We start from the raw sequence: 17,038 nt of genomic DNA, 5'->3' as shown, positions 1-17,038 counted from the left end.
GGACAGAGTGTGAAGGAGAGCTCAGAGGAAGAAGTAGCCAGAATATCATCACCGGGTCGATTCAGAAACACACTCGCTGCCAGCAAATAACCAGACTTCTGGCAGAAATAAATGAGCTCAGGCCACAAATTAAACTTTAAAGAGTGAAATAAAAAAAGAAAGAAAGAAATGAACCCCAAAGCATCATGTTGAATGTTTTCTTCAGGGTCTCTGATGTTTTTCTTCTATTCTGTCCCCCGTCATTATGATTTGAGCAAACAAGAATCCTTTCCAGGTGTTTGAAACTCTTGTTTCCGTGTTTCACGTTCCTGCAGCTTTTGAAAGCATCCCTGCTCTGACTCATCAGAAGGCTGTCTCACTGGAATGGCATTTTCTCCTGTCTTTCCCATTGTGAAGAGCAGCAAAAACTAGTGTCACATTTATACCCTCAGGAAACAGGATGTTATTTGTTAGCAATAAAGATTCCTAGACACTAATTCAAGAAGTAAATTAACTTTTTAAATATGCTTAGATATTAATTATGAGAAGAACTGTATAACCCAAGTTGTAAATACATTTATTTCTTAACCAGACATTTCCCCTATTGAATAAATATCCTTTGATTTTCTTTTTCTAAATTTTTCAGTGGGAAATGTTTTTATTTTTATTAAAAATGCATCTGTTTTAAGGATTTTTACTACTTTGTTTTTAATCAGGGGTATCAACCATTATGGTAATATTTACTTTGTCAAACTTCAAATAAAATAGTTTACATAAACTGGCTAAACCTCAGTAGATTTTCCTGTCATATAAGTGTTTTCCAGATTCCTGCAGATATCAGCCTGTGTGGGATGTTGTTATAAGGGATCACTGATTCCAGAAATAGAAAGTTATGTACAGTTAATCCTCATTTCATCTTACATTTTAATGTGGTGAAGTGCTACCTACCCAGTTCGCAGGCCGTACCCGTCCAACCAGCTGGACATGAACATTTTCCATCAGTTTTGTTGCAGGTGGCTTCGTTCTGGCACAAGCAGACCTGCTGACAGTCTGCCCCATAAAACCCAGCCGGGCATTCTGGGAGAAAATCAGACACAAACACTCTGGCGTGACCTCTTCTTCACCTATATTGCGGATGATCACTTCTCTCGACAGCACAAACTCACCTTCTATGCAGTTGGGTCCAGGTCCAGCCCGGCATACATGAGCACTGGCCACCGGCTGGGTGGCAGATGCCGCCGTTGCGACAGCCACAGGTTCGGTTACATCCCGGCCCATAGAAACCAGCCAGGCACGCTGCCAGGAGACGGAGAAAACAATATCATTACCTGCAGATGAACTCTGATCATGAAAAGTGAAAATTCCAGCATTTGGAAAGTAATACAGGCCTCAGCATGGGGAACACCAAGATGGTACTTTCTCATGTTGAGCTGGACCTTCCCAAATATCTGAAACCAACCGGGTCTTTTTTTATTTTTGTCTTCAGTTTAAGTCAGAAAATGTTCTAATTCAGTTCCAACCAGTCCAATTCATTGCAGTGTAATCCAATCATGTAGTCAGATTCAGAACAGTGATTCTACACAGTCCTGGTAAAATATAAGTGTTTGCTATGCAAATAAACTAAACCATGAAAATCATTTCAACAATTTTTTCATTTATGTGACATTTACCCTTTACCAGTCAACTAAAAAACAAACCAAGCATTGTGAGAAAAAATAAATAAATAAACCATGAACTCTTTCTTTGTTGAAGCATCTTTTGATTTATTCAGAAAGCCACATTTTACATTTGCCTAATCTCCCTTAAAAACTCCTTTAAATCTCTCAGTTTGTAAAGAAAAACATAATTTTCCTCCAATAAAGCTAATTTTTGAGGACATGACAAATAAAATTCCTCTTCATCCACAGATTTCTAGCAGAAAACTGAAGGGTTTTTGGCCCAAACCATCTTGTATTCAGATTCAGAACTATTCCTAAATCCATCCATGGACTTTGGTGTTCCCTTCTCCTGACTGTTACATTTGTAGAATGAAATCCCTCTGATCCTTTTAAACGTTTGCGCAAACTGGGGTTTTAGCTTAAAGATGCAAATGTTAAAATGATCTTACTTGATTAATCAAGTTCATAGTTAAATAGAACAAGATGACTGACCTGAAGCTCAAGTGTGTGAAAAATTATGCAAGAAAGTAATTACAGATTTTTATTTCTTACATTTTTTTTTCCTCTAACAATATGAGGTTACACAGAGTTAAGCAGGATATGTCAGTTTGTTTCATATCCAAGGTATTTTTAACCTCACAAAACCTGGTGTTTTAAACAGAAATGTGTCCAGTTGTGAGGACAGACAGTCCAAAGCAATTGAAATGATAAAAACTACAGTCAGAATCAGCTGATCATATAATTCAAGATAGTACAAAGATATCCAGTTGAAGAAGTCCAGTTGATTATATCAAGTCATTGACTTTGGAGCAATTCCCTCGTGCTCATAAAGCACATGGCAGCAGCGGAGAGAAACCACTCCCTGTTATCATTAAGAAACCTGAAGAATCTGGACATATTGTCACCCTCTGAGGTCTCAACACCTGCACCATCACTCACTCAGATTGCAGAATGGGCCGATCCAGCCTGCAGGACAGGAACAAACGCCACTGATGTGATCGCAACTCCCACCGTTCTGACAGAAACACTTCTCCTGGCAGTCCAGACCGTAGAAACCCTGAGGACACGCTGAAATACAGGCCTCTCTTACAAACCACATCACATTGTTAAAGTTAGTGAGTCCGGCTTCACTGCGTTTCTCTTACGCTTTTCACAGAAGGAACCCGTCCATCCCACCTGACACGTGCAAGCTCCGCTCACATGGTCACACAGCGCTTCATTTTCACACTGACAGAGATGATGACAACTCAGACCGAACAGACCTGCAGGGCACTCTGAGGGTAAACCAAACACAAGAAGACAGGAGAAAAATAAACATTGTTATTTTATTCCATGAACTACTGACAACATGTATCCGAAATGCCAAGCAAAGATTTGCTATTTATCTGCATAAAATGAGAAACAGTCAAAATACAAAAAAGATGTAGTGCTTTCAGGCCTCAAATAATGCAAAGAAAACAAGTTCATATTGATTTAGAAACAATACTAAAGTTTTAACTCAGGAAGAGATCAGAAATCAATATTTGGTGGAAAAACCAGGAGGTTTTCAATGGGGTTCAGCTGCAGTGGGCTCTTAGTTTTTTTCCAGAGTTGTATATCCCCTTTTCATTTTACAGTTATACACTGCTTAACTGTGTGGGTTTATCACATAAAAGTGCAATAGCGTACACAAAAGTTTGAGGCTGCAATATGACACCATATGAAACAGTTAAAAAAGTTAAGTAAATACTGTTGGAAGTCAGCACATAGAAGCATACTCTGCTGGCAGCTTGGTCCAGTAAATCCTGCTTCACAGTTACACAGGCCCGTCACACCGTCACAGCTTCCGTCTCCATTTCTGCAGTCGCATGTTTCTGCGCAGTTCAGCACCCCAGTGCCCTGCATCACAAACTGCAACAAAGAATGCACGAATCATCAGAAGAGTTTTTAAATGCCTACAGCTCAGCTCTTTGGGGCCTTTACCTTTTCTGCAGTCGTGTCCAGTCCATCCAGGAGCGCAGGTACACTGTCCATTCTCTGGGTCACAGCGAGCATTGTTCTCACACACACATTTCATCTGGCATCTCAGACCAAAACGTCCACTTGGGCAAGCTACATGGGAAAAAAAATTAAAAAATATACATATATATATGTTTATTAAGATCAAAATGAATTTTCTATAACCAACTCCAGATGATTGCCTGTGAAGCACCAAGTTCCCATAAAGGTGGCTTTAGGAGCCACCTTCATGGTGGCTTTATGGCGTGGTTGAAATCCACTCAACCTCTGAGGCGGCTGAAGGATTTTTAGCTAATGACCGTAAAGAAAAATTATCCCATCTGTCTTCCAGCTCCTTCATTTCACATCCAAACGGGGCCACCTCACTTTTCCACACCGCTGCCATCCTTCTCATCTAGTGGAATGTTTAATGCATGTTGCTATGGATACCTTCCCCAAAATGCCTGCTGCTGTAACTCACAGGTTTGGCAGAGTGTTCCCATGTATCCAGGCGGGCAGCCGCAAGACCCGTTGTGTTTATCACAGGCGCCCCCGTTCTCACAAGCAGGGCAGGTTTCCCTGCAGCCAGGGACCCCAGAAACCCTCTGGACACACTGAGGAGGAAAAATTATCTTATTGTTGGAAAACTGTGTCCTTGTGTTCCACACTTACATCCATGCATGCTCACTCACAGTTCTCACAGTGCTCTCCATGCGTCCCAGCATGACAGTGGCATTGTCCTGTCTCTTTGTCACATGGCGCACCGGTGCAGTTACACGACTGGATGCAGCCAGGTCCAAACATCCCCTCTGGACACTCTGATACACAACACACACACACACGCCCCCACACACAGAATGGACCTTTTTCCAATTCAGAATAAGAATTATAATTCTATGTCTTTGTCTCCTGCTGTCCTCTACCTTGCTCACATTTCTCCCCATGACGCCCAGCAGAGCATTTTCGTTGGCACGCTCCAGTCACATGATCACAGGACTCTCCAGGTGGACAGGCGCACCCCTGCTCACAGCCGAGTCCAAAAGTACCAGTTTTACAGCCTGGACACAAAAACGAGCACACACTTCACTCATCGCGTAAAACACAATGTTGTTAGAGCTGGAAATTACCGTCCTCTTCTTCCCTTATTATACTGTGTTCATTACACTTTATTGGCCACTTTGTTAGTATCAAATTCAGCAAGCCGTCTTCATGTCTAGATGCCTAAATGCTGTGAGTTGAATAGGTTTTAAAGGTCTTCATTATCAAATCCATCAAGTTTATGCAAAGCATCAGCTTGTTTTTTGTCAACACCTGAGTAATTCAAATACAGGACATGAACTTCTGGGCCAAATCCTGACTGATGGTGACCCATTCTGACAGCAGCTAGTGGATCAATCACAGGTTTCTCACTAGAATAAGCTATGAAGAGGTTTCTGGCCATGGGCTGAAAATCTCTGAGCTACTTCATTGTCAACTTTCTGCTCCATTTAAGAGGAGAAATCTCTGTTCAACCACTAACCTGCTCCTGGATAGTTGGTCCAAGTTGTTCTTGGACAATGAATTGATCCCATCCGTTATTTATGGCAAATTGTGAGTGGGCCTGGCAACGGGTAGAACCCACACATTGTCGTCCTGCCTGAGACCAGGAAAGAGTCCAAAAGTCTCCCTTATTTAAATAGTCACTAGGAACATTTACTGGAGTTTCTTATGTGTTTCTAAGCTTCACTTTGAGTGCAATTTCATTAGCAGTGATATTGTTGCTTGTGAAGAACTTCTGATGGAAAAGTGATGATGATAGCATGTTTTCTTAGAGGTAATCACAGTTTTTTAAAAAAAAAAGATTTTATGCACATCTCCATTTGTTGAGTCACTGCAAAATCTTTCTAGTCAAGCCTAGAATCAACACCACATCGTGTATATATCCTTACAGTAATTAAAATAATGAAGGATGAAGCAGTGAATACCATTCAGGCCAACTGTCCATTTATGTTAGTTAGTTTTTTCTTTTGTTTTGTTTTAAAGAGGGTAGGTGCAAAGTAAAAAGCTGTAATTACTAAATCCTTCCACTAATTTGCATGTGAATACTTTAAAATCAAAGCAGGGAGTCTGGACTTTATGCAATAATTATCTATATGGTTGTAATTTGAATACGCTCCAGAAAACATAAATAACAAAGTCTTAGCCATGGAGATCTATATGTTATTTAAGACCTGAAACTAAAAACAGATGTATATAATCAGATGTTTATAAACAGCATTTGTGTGAACGTTATATTTCACAGCAAAAAATGGGGAGAAAAGATTGTGCCAAGACAACTGGTTGATTTTGAAGCATTTTTCTTTTATCTTTGTTAATTTGAGTCTGTGAAAGCATTACATCTCTGTCTTATTATTGTGAATTTCTTGTTTATTTTTCATAAAAATATATTTTAATGTAATGGCATAAAAAAGGGTCAGGCTCTCAAAAATTGACACAGTTTGTACGTTTCTCACTTTCGTTGCAGGTGCTGCCAGTGGTAACCAGGTTTGCAGATACAGGTGCCGTGGTGGCGATGACAGTCCTTTGTCTTTTTCTGGTCACACTGACACTCCTGAGAGCAGCCAGCTCCGAAGGTCCACTTAGGACATGCTAGAAATTAAAATTTAAGAAAACATTTACATTTGAAATGAACAATTTTGTGTCACAGGGCATAGAAATATGACTTTGTACTATGAAATAGAAATGCATGGCTCAGGAAATGAAAATTTCAAAGTGGGAGGTTAGTGTTTTAGGAGTCTTACGAAGGTGACAGAAGCGTCCATACAGTCCGGCTTCACACAGACAGGCTCCGTAGGTTCGGTGGCAGCGGCCGTTGTTAGCACAGTTGCACTTCTTGTTGCACTGCTTCCCATAGAAACCTTTAGGACAACCTGGAGACAGAAGATGTGCCATATTAGTAAATCACTGAAAAACCTTTTCACATCTTGCCCTCTTCAAAACCACAAACTTCAATGTGTTTTCTTAGAATTTTTTTTATGAGGGACCAATGTAAACTACAACATAACTGAAGTGGAAAATACATTTTTAATATATTTATATTCAGTCCCTTACTCTGATGTTCCTAAATGAAGTACAGTGCAATCAATTAACTTAAAAAAAATCACCTAAATAATAAATGTTCCACTTGTGTGTAGTTTAATCTAGATCTCAAAGGATTCTTAGAAAACATTAGTGAGCAAACAGCATCATGGAGACCAAGGAACACTGCAGAAAGGTCATGAAAGAAGACAGAGGTTCACTTTCCAGCAGGAAATCAACCCTAAACATACAACCAGAGATACAATGAAATTATCCGAAGCATATTCAGGCGATACAACGGCCTAGTCAAAGCACAGAACTAAGTCTAATTACAAATCTATGGCAATAATTTAGACTGAATTCTCACAGACGCTCTTCGTATAGTCTGACTGAGCTGGAATTATTTCACAAATAAGAGGTAAAAATTTCAGTCTCCAGATGTCCAGAGCTGGTAAACATCCTAAACGATTTCCAGCTGCGACTGCAGTGAGCAGCGATTCTACAAAAGATTGACCCAAGAAAACTGAATTCAAATGCATGATGCAGTTTTCATTTTTAGAAGGAAAATATTAATCATATATCATTTCCCTGTTTTGTGTTAGTCTATAACATATAATCCAAATAAAATACATTGAATTTGCTGGTTTCATGTGTCAACATATTAAAAAGTTCAAGTTGTATAAATGCTTTTACAAGGTACTGTATTCAAAATAGCTTTATGAATGATGTTTCAGCAATTTAATGTGGAAAGTAAGAACAAAACCATAAAAAATAGAGGTTTCTCACCATCCTGACACAAATCTCCAGTCACACCAGGAGGGCAGCGGCAGCTCCCGCTGACCGAATCGCAGCTGGCTCCGTTTTTACACTTACAGGAAAACGAGCAGTTTTTTCCAAAATGCCCCGCAGGACAGGCTGTGAGATTGACATTTTTCAACAGTTTAGATTCCTAACAGGGAACACTTGCAATCACAGCGACATGCAGGTGATGAGCATCTCTGGTCAACCCTCACTCTGATTGCAGATGATTCCCGTCCATCCATCTGGACAGTCGCAGCCGCTTTTCCAAATATTGCATATTCCCCCATTAGTGCAGTCATCACAGGTCAGGCTGCAGTCGCTGCCGAAGGTGTTGTCCAGGCACACTGAAAACAGAATAATTACCAACAGCTGTAACCATGATCAGTCAAGCAGAAACACTATTTTATCTCCCTATTTTTCTAACAGTGTTACTAGAGCAAATGAAACAGTCCATGACTCCAAACCAATAAATAGACAAGAAGGCCACAGAAATTGTAACATTATGCTATGATATATACTAAAATCAGACAGTACAGTGTGTGCCACTTGTGTCCAGTTTTGATTACATTGTTATCGAGAATGTTCATCAAATATGCACAGCTGAAAAAAGATCTTTGGTTCCCTGGTTTAATCAGCTACTGTGCCAGATAAGCCGCAGCATTCCTGCCTGGTAGTTTCCTGGTCGTCTGGAAGCATGAATTGAGATAATTAACACTCCCCGTGTGGTCTTCCTCTGAAAGAGTCAGTCTAAACACTTCACAGAGGCCTGGTAATCAGATGCAGGTTTCGTGTTAATGATAATGAGTTAATAATGGCAGAGAGAGAAAACTCACCAAATTTCTCTGCCAGGCTGCTCTCAGCCCTCAGCTCCCCATCGTCATCTTCGTAGTCGTCGTAACGCTCCAGGGGTTGGTCGTAGTCGCGGAGCAAGATGAGCTGGGGATGAATGAGGGACAGCTCGATGGCGCCTCCGCTGGAGACGGACTCAACTGCACCTTCGAGAGCTGCAATGGAACAAGAGAAAAACGCAAATGTCAATATCAGCATGTTCTTTCACACCACCAAATCACACAAAACATAATTTCAGTAAGCATACACTGAAAAGTCACTGGGATTTAGATATTTTTTACAAGAAAAAAGAGAACATTTTAAAAGGTAACATAAGGCCACATAAAATTCCTAACAAATTAAAGTGAATCAAAACGTCTTCAACTCTGAAAGGTTCTCTGCCACTCATTAGTAAAGGAGATTTTGTAATATTAGACCTCGTAAAAACTAAAAATGCACAAAAAATGCATTTGCAATTTCTAGAATTGTAGTTATGGTGATTAAAGTATATAGTTAAGCCTAAAATTATTTATGCCTCTTTGAAACTTTGTTTTTAATAGAAACAAAAATGGCATTTTCAAAAATAAATGTAAAATTCTTTATTGGGACAACAGCATTTATTGGGTGACTTAGTAGTAGACTTGAAAGTTATGAATTCAAGATTCATTCAAGATTTCATTCAAGATGTAAGTCAAGGCATCAAGATTCACTACAATCTGCAGGACAAAAGCAACAACATATCATTGTTTTTGTCATGTTTAGCCTCATTTAGATGAGTAAAGATTTTGACAGCCGACATGTTTTTAAAGAATCAAGATTTTACAGTGACTCAGCTAAAGCATTTGAACTTTTTGTTTTTACATTTTGTGATAATTTATAGCAAGACATGCACTTATTGCTCACAGATGATCTCCATCCAGTTGGAATAAGCTAGAGCTTTTCTGATAAGAAAAATGGTCTAACAGGTTCATACTCTGGACAAACTCCAGTCCAGTACAAACATACATAAAGGTTTTAATGTGGGCAAAAAAAGAATGTGAGCTGACAACAGCCTGTAGCCAAAACATATTCCTTTTTTGCCCACATTAAAACCTTTAAATAGTTTTAGAGTGCTAGGTATTTCCATTTTTGCTGATGTTAATGTGGCAAGGTTGCAAATGAAACATGATGCAATTATCTGTATGCTAATTTATGGATAATTATTTTTTTAAAGTTCATTACACAGAAAAACTTATGACTAAGGGGAAACTACTTTGTGTTTTTTGAACATGAACTTAGTTAAGGACAGGTGGTGAACTGAACAAAATTTAATTCACTTTTAGCCTGCAGAAAGTGAATTTGGGACTACTTATCTCTAAGGATGAAATAAAAAAAAAACACGGCTGAAACTCACGGAGGCAGGAGCGCCTGTCCTCGTCCAGTTGGAAACCCCGGCGACAGAAGCACTGGAAGGAGCCAGCGGTATTCTGGCATGTGTAATCACAGCCACCATTAGCAGCCAGACACTCATCTACATCTGAACAACACAGACACAACAAAAGGTCTACAGCTTTTGCTACATCTCAAGGTAAAGTTAGAAAAACAACGAAACAACAAACCCACAGAATCTGAAATAAATTAGGAGAGTCAGCCTTGTTTTATGTGGGGGCAAAACATACCGTCACAGCTACATCCATCTGCATTGAGTCTATATCCTGCTGAGCAGTAGCATTCATAACCCCCGGGGTAGTTGGTGCAGTCCTGCTCACAACAGGAAGTCTGTTCTCCACACTCATCAACGTCTGACAAACACAACAAGCAGGAACACAAAAAAAGAGAGCCAAGTTGGGGATGTGCTTTACTGCTTTCTGACAGAAATCTTTTATGAGAAAATATAAAGTGTGCTGATTTAGCAACCAATTACAACCAAGTTACAACTAAAAAAATATTTAGAGCTAACTCCCTATTCGTCACACTTTGGCTTGTTATAATAAATGTTCAACAAGCTTCAATAATGTTCCACCTCCTAAACAGAAGTACAATTTACCATGCACTCTACAAATTCTTAAAGTGCGTGAAGATTTTATGAGCACATTAAAACAAACATTTAATGCACTTTATGACATGTTTTCCCCTCTGTTTTTGTGTATTTTTGTGTATTTGGCAAAGTTGTAGTGTTGACTAAGCTAATAATACTGCTACAGTAATCAAATGTGATAACTTCATGTAAAGTCTTGTGAATCCAATTTTATGAGCATAAATGAAAGTTCAACAGAGTTCAGTTCTTGTTAGAATTGACTTATACTGATGGCTCTTGGACTTTATGAACATTTTGGAAGATTGAACTCCACATTACAAGATTTACTAATAATAAATGAGTTATAACTCTTCAGTATTGTTGCAGACAGCTAGTTTGATCAGGGAGCATTTATAACTCCAATTCATGTTTGCAGATGTAAAAATGACACAAAACAGATGTAAATTTATTAAACATTGTGCAGATGGGTAAAAGTGAAGTGAATTTGGGTTATCTTTGTCAGTGGACTTAAAAAAACCTAAAATATTGCAAAAATATTATTGTCCCCTTTCACATTTTGTCATGCCATAAACTTCAATGTATTATATCTGGAGCTTATGTGATAGACTAATATAATGTAGTACATAGTTGTGGAGTGGCAGAAAAAAGATACAAAGTTGTGCGTTTGTACTCAATCCCCTGAGTGAAGATTTTATAAAGCTACATTTTACTGAAATTAAAGTTTTGTTGGAGTAAGCCTGTACGTCTGGAGACTGAAATTTTATCCAATTCTTTGCAGAGTAGTTGCAAGTATTTGGAAAACAGAAATAGAAAACATTCCGGTACTAACATCATATAAACAACAAAGTACTACATTCTATATATGCTGATGCTGATGCAATCTCCAATGTATATTCAGGTGCTTCACATCAGTTCGAGTGCATTGCAGTCTCATACCAACACAGGTTTTCAGGTCATCATTGAGCCGGTAACCATGGTTACAGGTGCACACCGGCCCGCTGGTTGAATGCTGGCAGTGATGAGAACATCCACCGTTGTTGCTCTCACAGCTGTTCACAATCTCCATCTCAATTCCTAAAATTCACAGTGAGATCAGAAGGTCCATCAGGAGGAATGGGGCTCAGTCAGACGAGTTTAAAGTTTAACATGCATGATGATATTCAAACTGACTGTAACACTGTTTCCCATCAGATCCCAGCTCATAGGCAGTGTTGCAAACACAAGCATAGGAGCCCAGAGTGTTGCGGCAGCCATGAGCACAGTTGGTTTCCTCTGTTTTACACTCGTCGATATCTGAGGAAGGACGTGTTTAAGCATTATGTACTGTAGGACGAATTGCATATGGTCTGCACAAGCTCAATGACATTTTAAATGTGCTGCTCATGAATCAAATGCTTTTTATAGGCCTAAAAACAATATAACCTTCACAGCTTTAGTAGATATTAACCACACACATGGCTGCAGGGTTAGACATCTTATTTTCATTCATAGTTTATAGTTTTTACGTTTATGACTATACTCTCTATGTCTTACTTTTGCAAAATGTTCCAAATATATTTTATTTCTTAAAACAATCTTTAAACACAGTTGATCCAGCAGCTATTTGAAACTTTGCCTCAGAGAGTGAAAGCCTTAAATATCCATAAAATGACTTCAGATGGAATTTTAAAGTACTTTTACTTCACCTAACATTGAACTTCCACTCCACGCATAACTAAGAAAATGAATTTGAAACCACCTTCACAAGTTTTCCCATCCTCAGCCAGCAGATAGCCAAGTTTGCAATCACAGAAAGGCTTTCCTCCATCAACTCGACACTCATGGATGCAGCCTCCATTCTGATCTGCACAAGGATTCTGCACTGGAGCACAAAAAGCACGCCTTCATCACCATCACACAGTCTCCATTATTTTACAGCAGAAATCTATAAAACTTGTTTTTTCTAAAGGTTAATGCCCAACACGTGCATAGCTTTGAATTGAGCTCTCTCTGCAGAAATTAACTTGTGGCAGCGTGTCTTACTTGTATGATCAGAGCATTCACCTCTGAATAATTAAAGGAAGATGTTTAAAAGCCAACAATCACAAAGAAAAGGCATCTAAAAGCTCGTCATTTAGCAGATGGAAATTCATGTATAATTTCCTACATTTGGAAGACCATACTTGACTGTGAAGCCTTTGAGACTGTGGTGATTAAAACAAGCATTGGACATGAAAACAATAATTATGAAGAAGAAAAAAAAACAATAAATGTAACTCAATAAGACACAGAGTGGTATTCAATCTTAGTTTTCCTGAGATAAAATTACAGCTGCCAGCAGAATGAGTCAAAGTGTTTTTAACATTATGTTTAGAAGCTCACCTTTCATCAGTTGGGAACAGTCCAATCCTTTTTTGTTTTGTGTGTTTAGGTGGTGCATATTATATATGTATTCAACTTGGTTACTTACATTTACAGTGCTTGCCATCCTCTGCCACCACGTAATTTGGCTTGCAGCGGCAGCGAAAATGTGAAGCCGACTGCTGCAGACAGTAGTGTTCGCATCCTCCATTGCGGACAGCGCAAGAGTACAGCGGCTGAAAATGTGAAAATAGAAAATTAGGCAACTTGCAGGAATAAATCACTCAAATCTGAAGTGAAATCTCTAACTTCTAGACCCTTTCAAACTAAAAGCTAAAATACCTCATCACAATAAAAAGTTAAAACTCAGCAACACCTGAGTGATTGTCATCCACAGTGGACAGCTTACTCGTCCGCTAATGAGGCTTGGTTCAATTTGATCCCAGTTCGTCCCAACCTACATTTGTCCTCTTTGAAGAAACAGATGGGTCTAAATCGTTTAATGGAAAATAACTGGTAGAAGAACTCACAGGCTGTGTTGTTCATACTGAGAGACTGGAATCAAGACCAATCCATCCTGAGTGCATGTCAAACCGCACAGCGTTTTCCAGATTAAATATTATGCAGCTACAAGCTAAGTGTGTGGGAAACATCTGAAGTTCACCGGGCAGATGAGAGAGTTGATGTGAGAACAGAGTCTCTGTTTTTATGCTTTCATGAACTCAAACTATCAGTTTGGAATGGACAGAAGAATAAAAAACTAATTTATTAGTATAAATAACATCATAAATGAACTGCATTCACAATCATTCCATCAGGACTCTGTTGCAAAGGTTGTAATATGTTATTTCTTCACACATCTGTCAGAGAAAAGCCTTTCACGAATGGTTGGGTTCTTGCTAACATATCTGTGTAGTAAGATAAATGACTTAATGATTTCAAATCTAAATGTCAAACAGGACACTAAAGCCAGCACCAGGTTTATAAACCTCTGTATACAACTCTGAAGTTCCTTCATTTCTTTATAGTTTCCCTCCAATGAATATTTGAACATTTACGTTTTTGCCCCAAAGTGGTCACCTGCAACATTAAGAGTTAAATGCCCATAGCAAACTTCAATAAAATGACCAACAGATGCATTTGAACCAACACTGAAAACTCTCCAAGAGGTGATTCTGTCAAAAAAAAGCTGTTTTATTTTTAATTTTTTTCATTACATATTTTCAGTTAGCGCCATCAGTAATTTTATCAATGCGATGCACCAGAATGGTTCAATATGCACCCATATGTCCATTAATCCCATATGTCGACAGCAGTGAATGTTTCCAAATCTACTCACTGAGGCAGGTGCGACCGTCCACATGAAGCCTGGAGCCAGGGTGGCATTCACAATAGTACGAGCCTCTGGTGTTAATACATCTGTGCTGGCAGCCTCCATTATGGACCTGGCATTCATCTATATCTGAACAGAAGATCCAGACAGGAAGAACAGACATGAACAATTTCAGTAAAACTCCTCATTACAAGAAAAGAAACCCCAAATGAACTGCTGAAGTGTGAGAGTGTCTTAATAAGTCAGGCTTTAGGACAGAGATGCACCTCCGGCTGAGAGGAGATGATGGATGAGAATGGGGGGGAGTTTTTTACAAGCTTACTGCAGCTCAAACAAACATTTACTTCCATGTGGAAACAACTACTGAACATTTAAAGCACATTTAAATTCCTGCAGCTCTTCAGAACCCCCCCGAGTGAAGAAGCATATGGAAACTTGAGCCAGAAGATGCAAAACCAAAACATTCCTCTCAGTCGACTGTGTTGGGAATAAACAAACAGAAGAGGCGGACTCTCCATCTGAGAATATTGTGGTGAGGAAAATATAACAGCCTTCGCATGTGAACTGATTTCTAATCAAACAAACCACATATCTGGATGGCACCGGTTTCAGGGGTCAAAGATTAATACATTTCATGAGCAGACCCCCTGTGAGATCTGAGATGATATATGAAGCCCGTCTCCATCTGAGTTTCTAGCAGCCTCACAGCTGAGAACGGAATGATTAGGACATTAGTCACCTATTCTTTCCAACACTGACTAAACTATTGGAGTAGATATAATGAAAATATTTCAAACTGCAACAAGTGACTCATATAAAAAAGGAAGGAAAACTGTTTGGCTGCTGCGAGGTCTGTAAAACAAGCTAACACATCATAAAACACTATTTAGGAGCCCGTGTGTGAGGTGTTTTGTTCATAATAATGTTGACCTCAGCCAGGTTTTTTTTTTTTATCAGGAAACTATTTTAAGAATTCACTGAAATCTGTGTGAAAAAAAGATCTGATCTGAAAGCTTGAAGAACAGGACGACTGCTGTCCCTACAGCAGAAATTCACCAGATGCTTCACCACAAACCGCACGTTTTTAATTCCATGCTGTAAAAATGACAGGCAAACAGTGAAAATAAAACAAACTGTATATTTATGACATTTATCCAGCCAGACAAAATACACAATCAGATTCCCCAGGGACACATTTCATACACAAATACATGACATCACTTGATGAAATTATGTTCTGAAGAGAGGGTATTTTATATTTTAATTTCAGAAGACTGTTCCCAGTCAACTCTGTTTGGAGAAAGAGAACATTACCATTACCTCCTTGGCAATTATCTCTACTAAAGCAGACTTTCAAAACTGAAGTCAAAAGGGTAATTTTTACAACACAGTGACAGAGGTGGTACAGATATAGATAGATGTAAGGTCAAAATGTAAATATAAAGGTTTTTTTATGGGTTTTGTTTATTTTTACATTCAACTTCAGAGGAGTTGGTCATGAACAGATTTTGCAAAGCAGAAGGCATGATCTGATAAAGAAAATCTGGTACAAAAGGTAATGTGAGGGGGAAACAGCCTTTAATATGCCCAAACAAATGCCAGAAACACAAACAAGATGGAAATAAACATCAGTTGTTAATATGACCCAGTTTCACTTATCAGAACGATACTGTAAAAAAATAAAATAAATAAAATAAACTAACATTGGCTAATCCTGATGTTAATACCTTTATATCATGCCCCCCTAACAAATGTGCTTTAATGTCTATCAATATACTTGTGGGTGCGGGCAATTAGCACCAAGGAAAATAAATGGCGCTCCTGGATTGGCTACTGGCTGGAGATTTGAAAACACCGTTAAGGGCCCATTCTATGTCTTCTTTTGAATGTTTTGTTTTCATATGCTCTATGAGAAAAATCTGTAAATAGGTATGTTTTTTGGGGGGTTTTTTGGAGTTAAATTCCACAGAAAAATCCAAAAATGGGCAATGCCATGAAAACTGGAACCATAATTAGGCAGACATCCACTGTATTTATTCATTCAGGTTTAAGAGATATTTCTGCCCTGTATCAAAACCTTCTGGAGCCTCCCCTGCAGAGGCTGTCTGGACTCACCACAACAGGTTTTCCTTCACACTTTAGCACAGTGTAAATTCTCGCAGTGTGAAAATATGGAATATGGGGGTGAAAGTAATAATTTTTATAGCTCTTTGGGAAGTCATAAATGTAGATAGGAGACCATTTGTAACACACAGAGAAAAAAAGTTGCCATGTAAAGAACTTCATGTTCTGTTGGATGAACGCAGCGATGCATCTGGACAATCTGAATCCTATTTGTGTTACTTTGCACCAGTGTGGTAAGAGTTATTTGCACATAAATCATATCTTTACAAGATCCACCATTTATCAACCTTATCATGTCAAATAATAAAGTAAAATCTCTGCAGGGAATTCTGTAAAGGTTCTGCTTTTGTGATTATATCAAGAAGAGCAAAATACTAAGAGTACAATCCTGACTCTTTCTCTATTTACGTGCATAGCAGCTCCTGTAAAACCTCTGGCTAAACCTGTTTCCCAGTAATGTCCAACTGTATCTTCAAATACAGTATTTGGAGCAGAAGCAAGCTCCTAAACTTTCTTCCTATTGGGGTCTCTGCTGCCAAGTCCGAGTTTCACTTCATCCAGGAAAGCTGGCAGGAGCCATTCATGCATTTTTCCGTCAATGGAGCATGCAGTCTTTTGGCTTTTCCTGTAATGAGAGCTTAGTTGCTGTCGGCTGCAGTCTCACAGTCAGTCAGCAGATACCCTCCAGCCTCTAGCCCAAGTTTCCACATCCAGAACACGATCCTCAACGGACCGGAGCCAAAGCCTCAGCAGCCGCTGGCTTTAATACCGGCTGCATGAACGCTCTGAACACGGCACGGTGTCGTCTCACAAGAGAGATATTTCACGTTAGTTTAGGAAAGACGATGCGTTTATTGTGCACAGCCGCTATTTCTGCAATGTCTTCACTTAACTCCAAACATGATACATAAGAAAAGGAGGAAT

General features: G+C 39.0%; 1 protein-coding gene across 1 annotated transcript in view; it reads right to left on the bottom strand.

Moving 5' to 3' along the window:
* megf6b (multiple EGF-like-domains 6b) overlaps positions 1-17,038 on the bottom strand; it is a 64,194-nt gene that overhangs the window by 8,702 nt on the left and 38,454 nt on the right. The window contains 25 exon segments of the mRNA XM_032548369.1: positions 928-1,056; positions 1,146-1,164; positions 1,166-1,275; positions 2,577-2,705; positions 2,783-2,911; positions 3,395-3,500; positions 3,502-3,527; positions 3,600-3,728; positions 4,096-4,204; positions 4,206-4,228; positions 4,307-4,432; positions 4,538-4,672; positions 6,107-6,125; positions 6,127-6,242; positions 6,395-6,523; positions 7,458-7,586; positions 7,685-7,816; positions 8,306-8,476; positions 9,694-9,816; positions 9,959-10,081; positions 11,254-11,391; positions 11,488-11,610; positions 12,056-12,178; positions 12,767-12,892; positions 13,997-14,119. Coding sequence (XP_032404260.1) covers positions 928-1,056; positions 1,146-1,164; positions 1,166-1,275; positions 2,577-2,705; positions 2,783-2,911; positions 3,395-3,500; positions 3,502-3,527; positions 3,600-3,728; positions 4,096-4,204; positions 4,206-4,228; positions 4,307-4,432; positions 4,538-4,672; positions 6,107-6,125; positions 6,127-6,242; positions 6,395-6,523; positions 7,458-7,586; positions 7,685-7,816; positions 8,306-8,476; positions 9,694-9,816; positions 9,959-10,081; positions 11,254-11,391; positions 11,488-11,610; positions 12,056-12,178; positions 12,767-12,892; positions 13,997-14,119 — 2,745 coding nt within the window.

The sequence above is a fragment of the Xiphophorus hellerii genome, chromosome 20 (genome assembly GCF_003331165.1).
Source record: "Xiphophorus hellerii strain 12219 chromosome 20, Xiphophorus_hellerii-4.1, whole genome shotgun sequence".
Taxonomy (NCBI): domain Eukaryota; kingdom Metazoa; phylum Chordata; class Actinopteri; order Cyprinodontiformes; family Poeciliidae; genus Xiphophorus; species Xiphophorus hellerii.
Note: the sequence above shows the minus strand (reverse complement) of the source record. Positions and strands in the feature narration are given on the sequence as shown.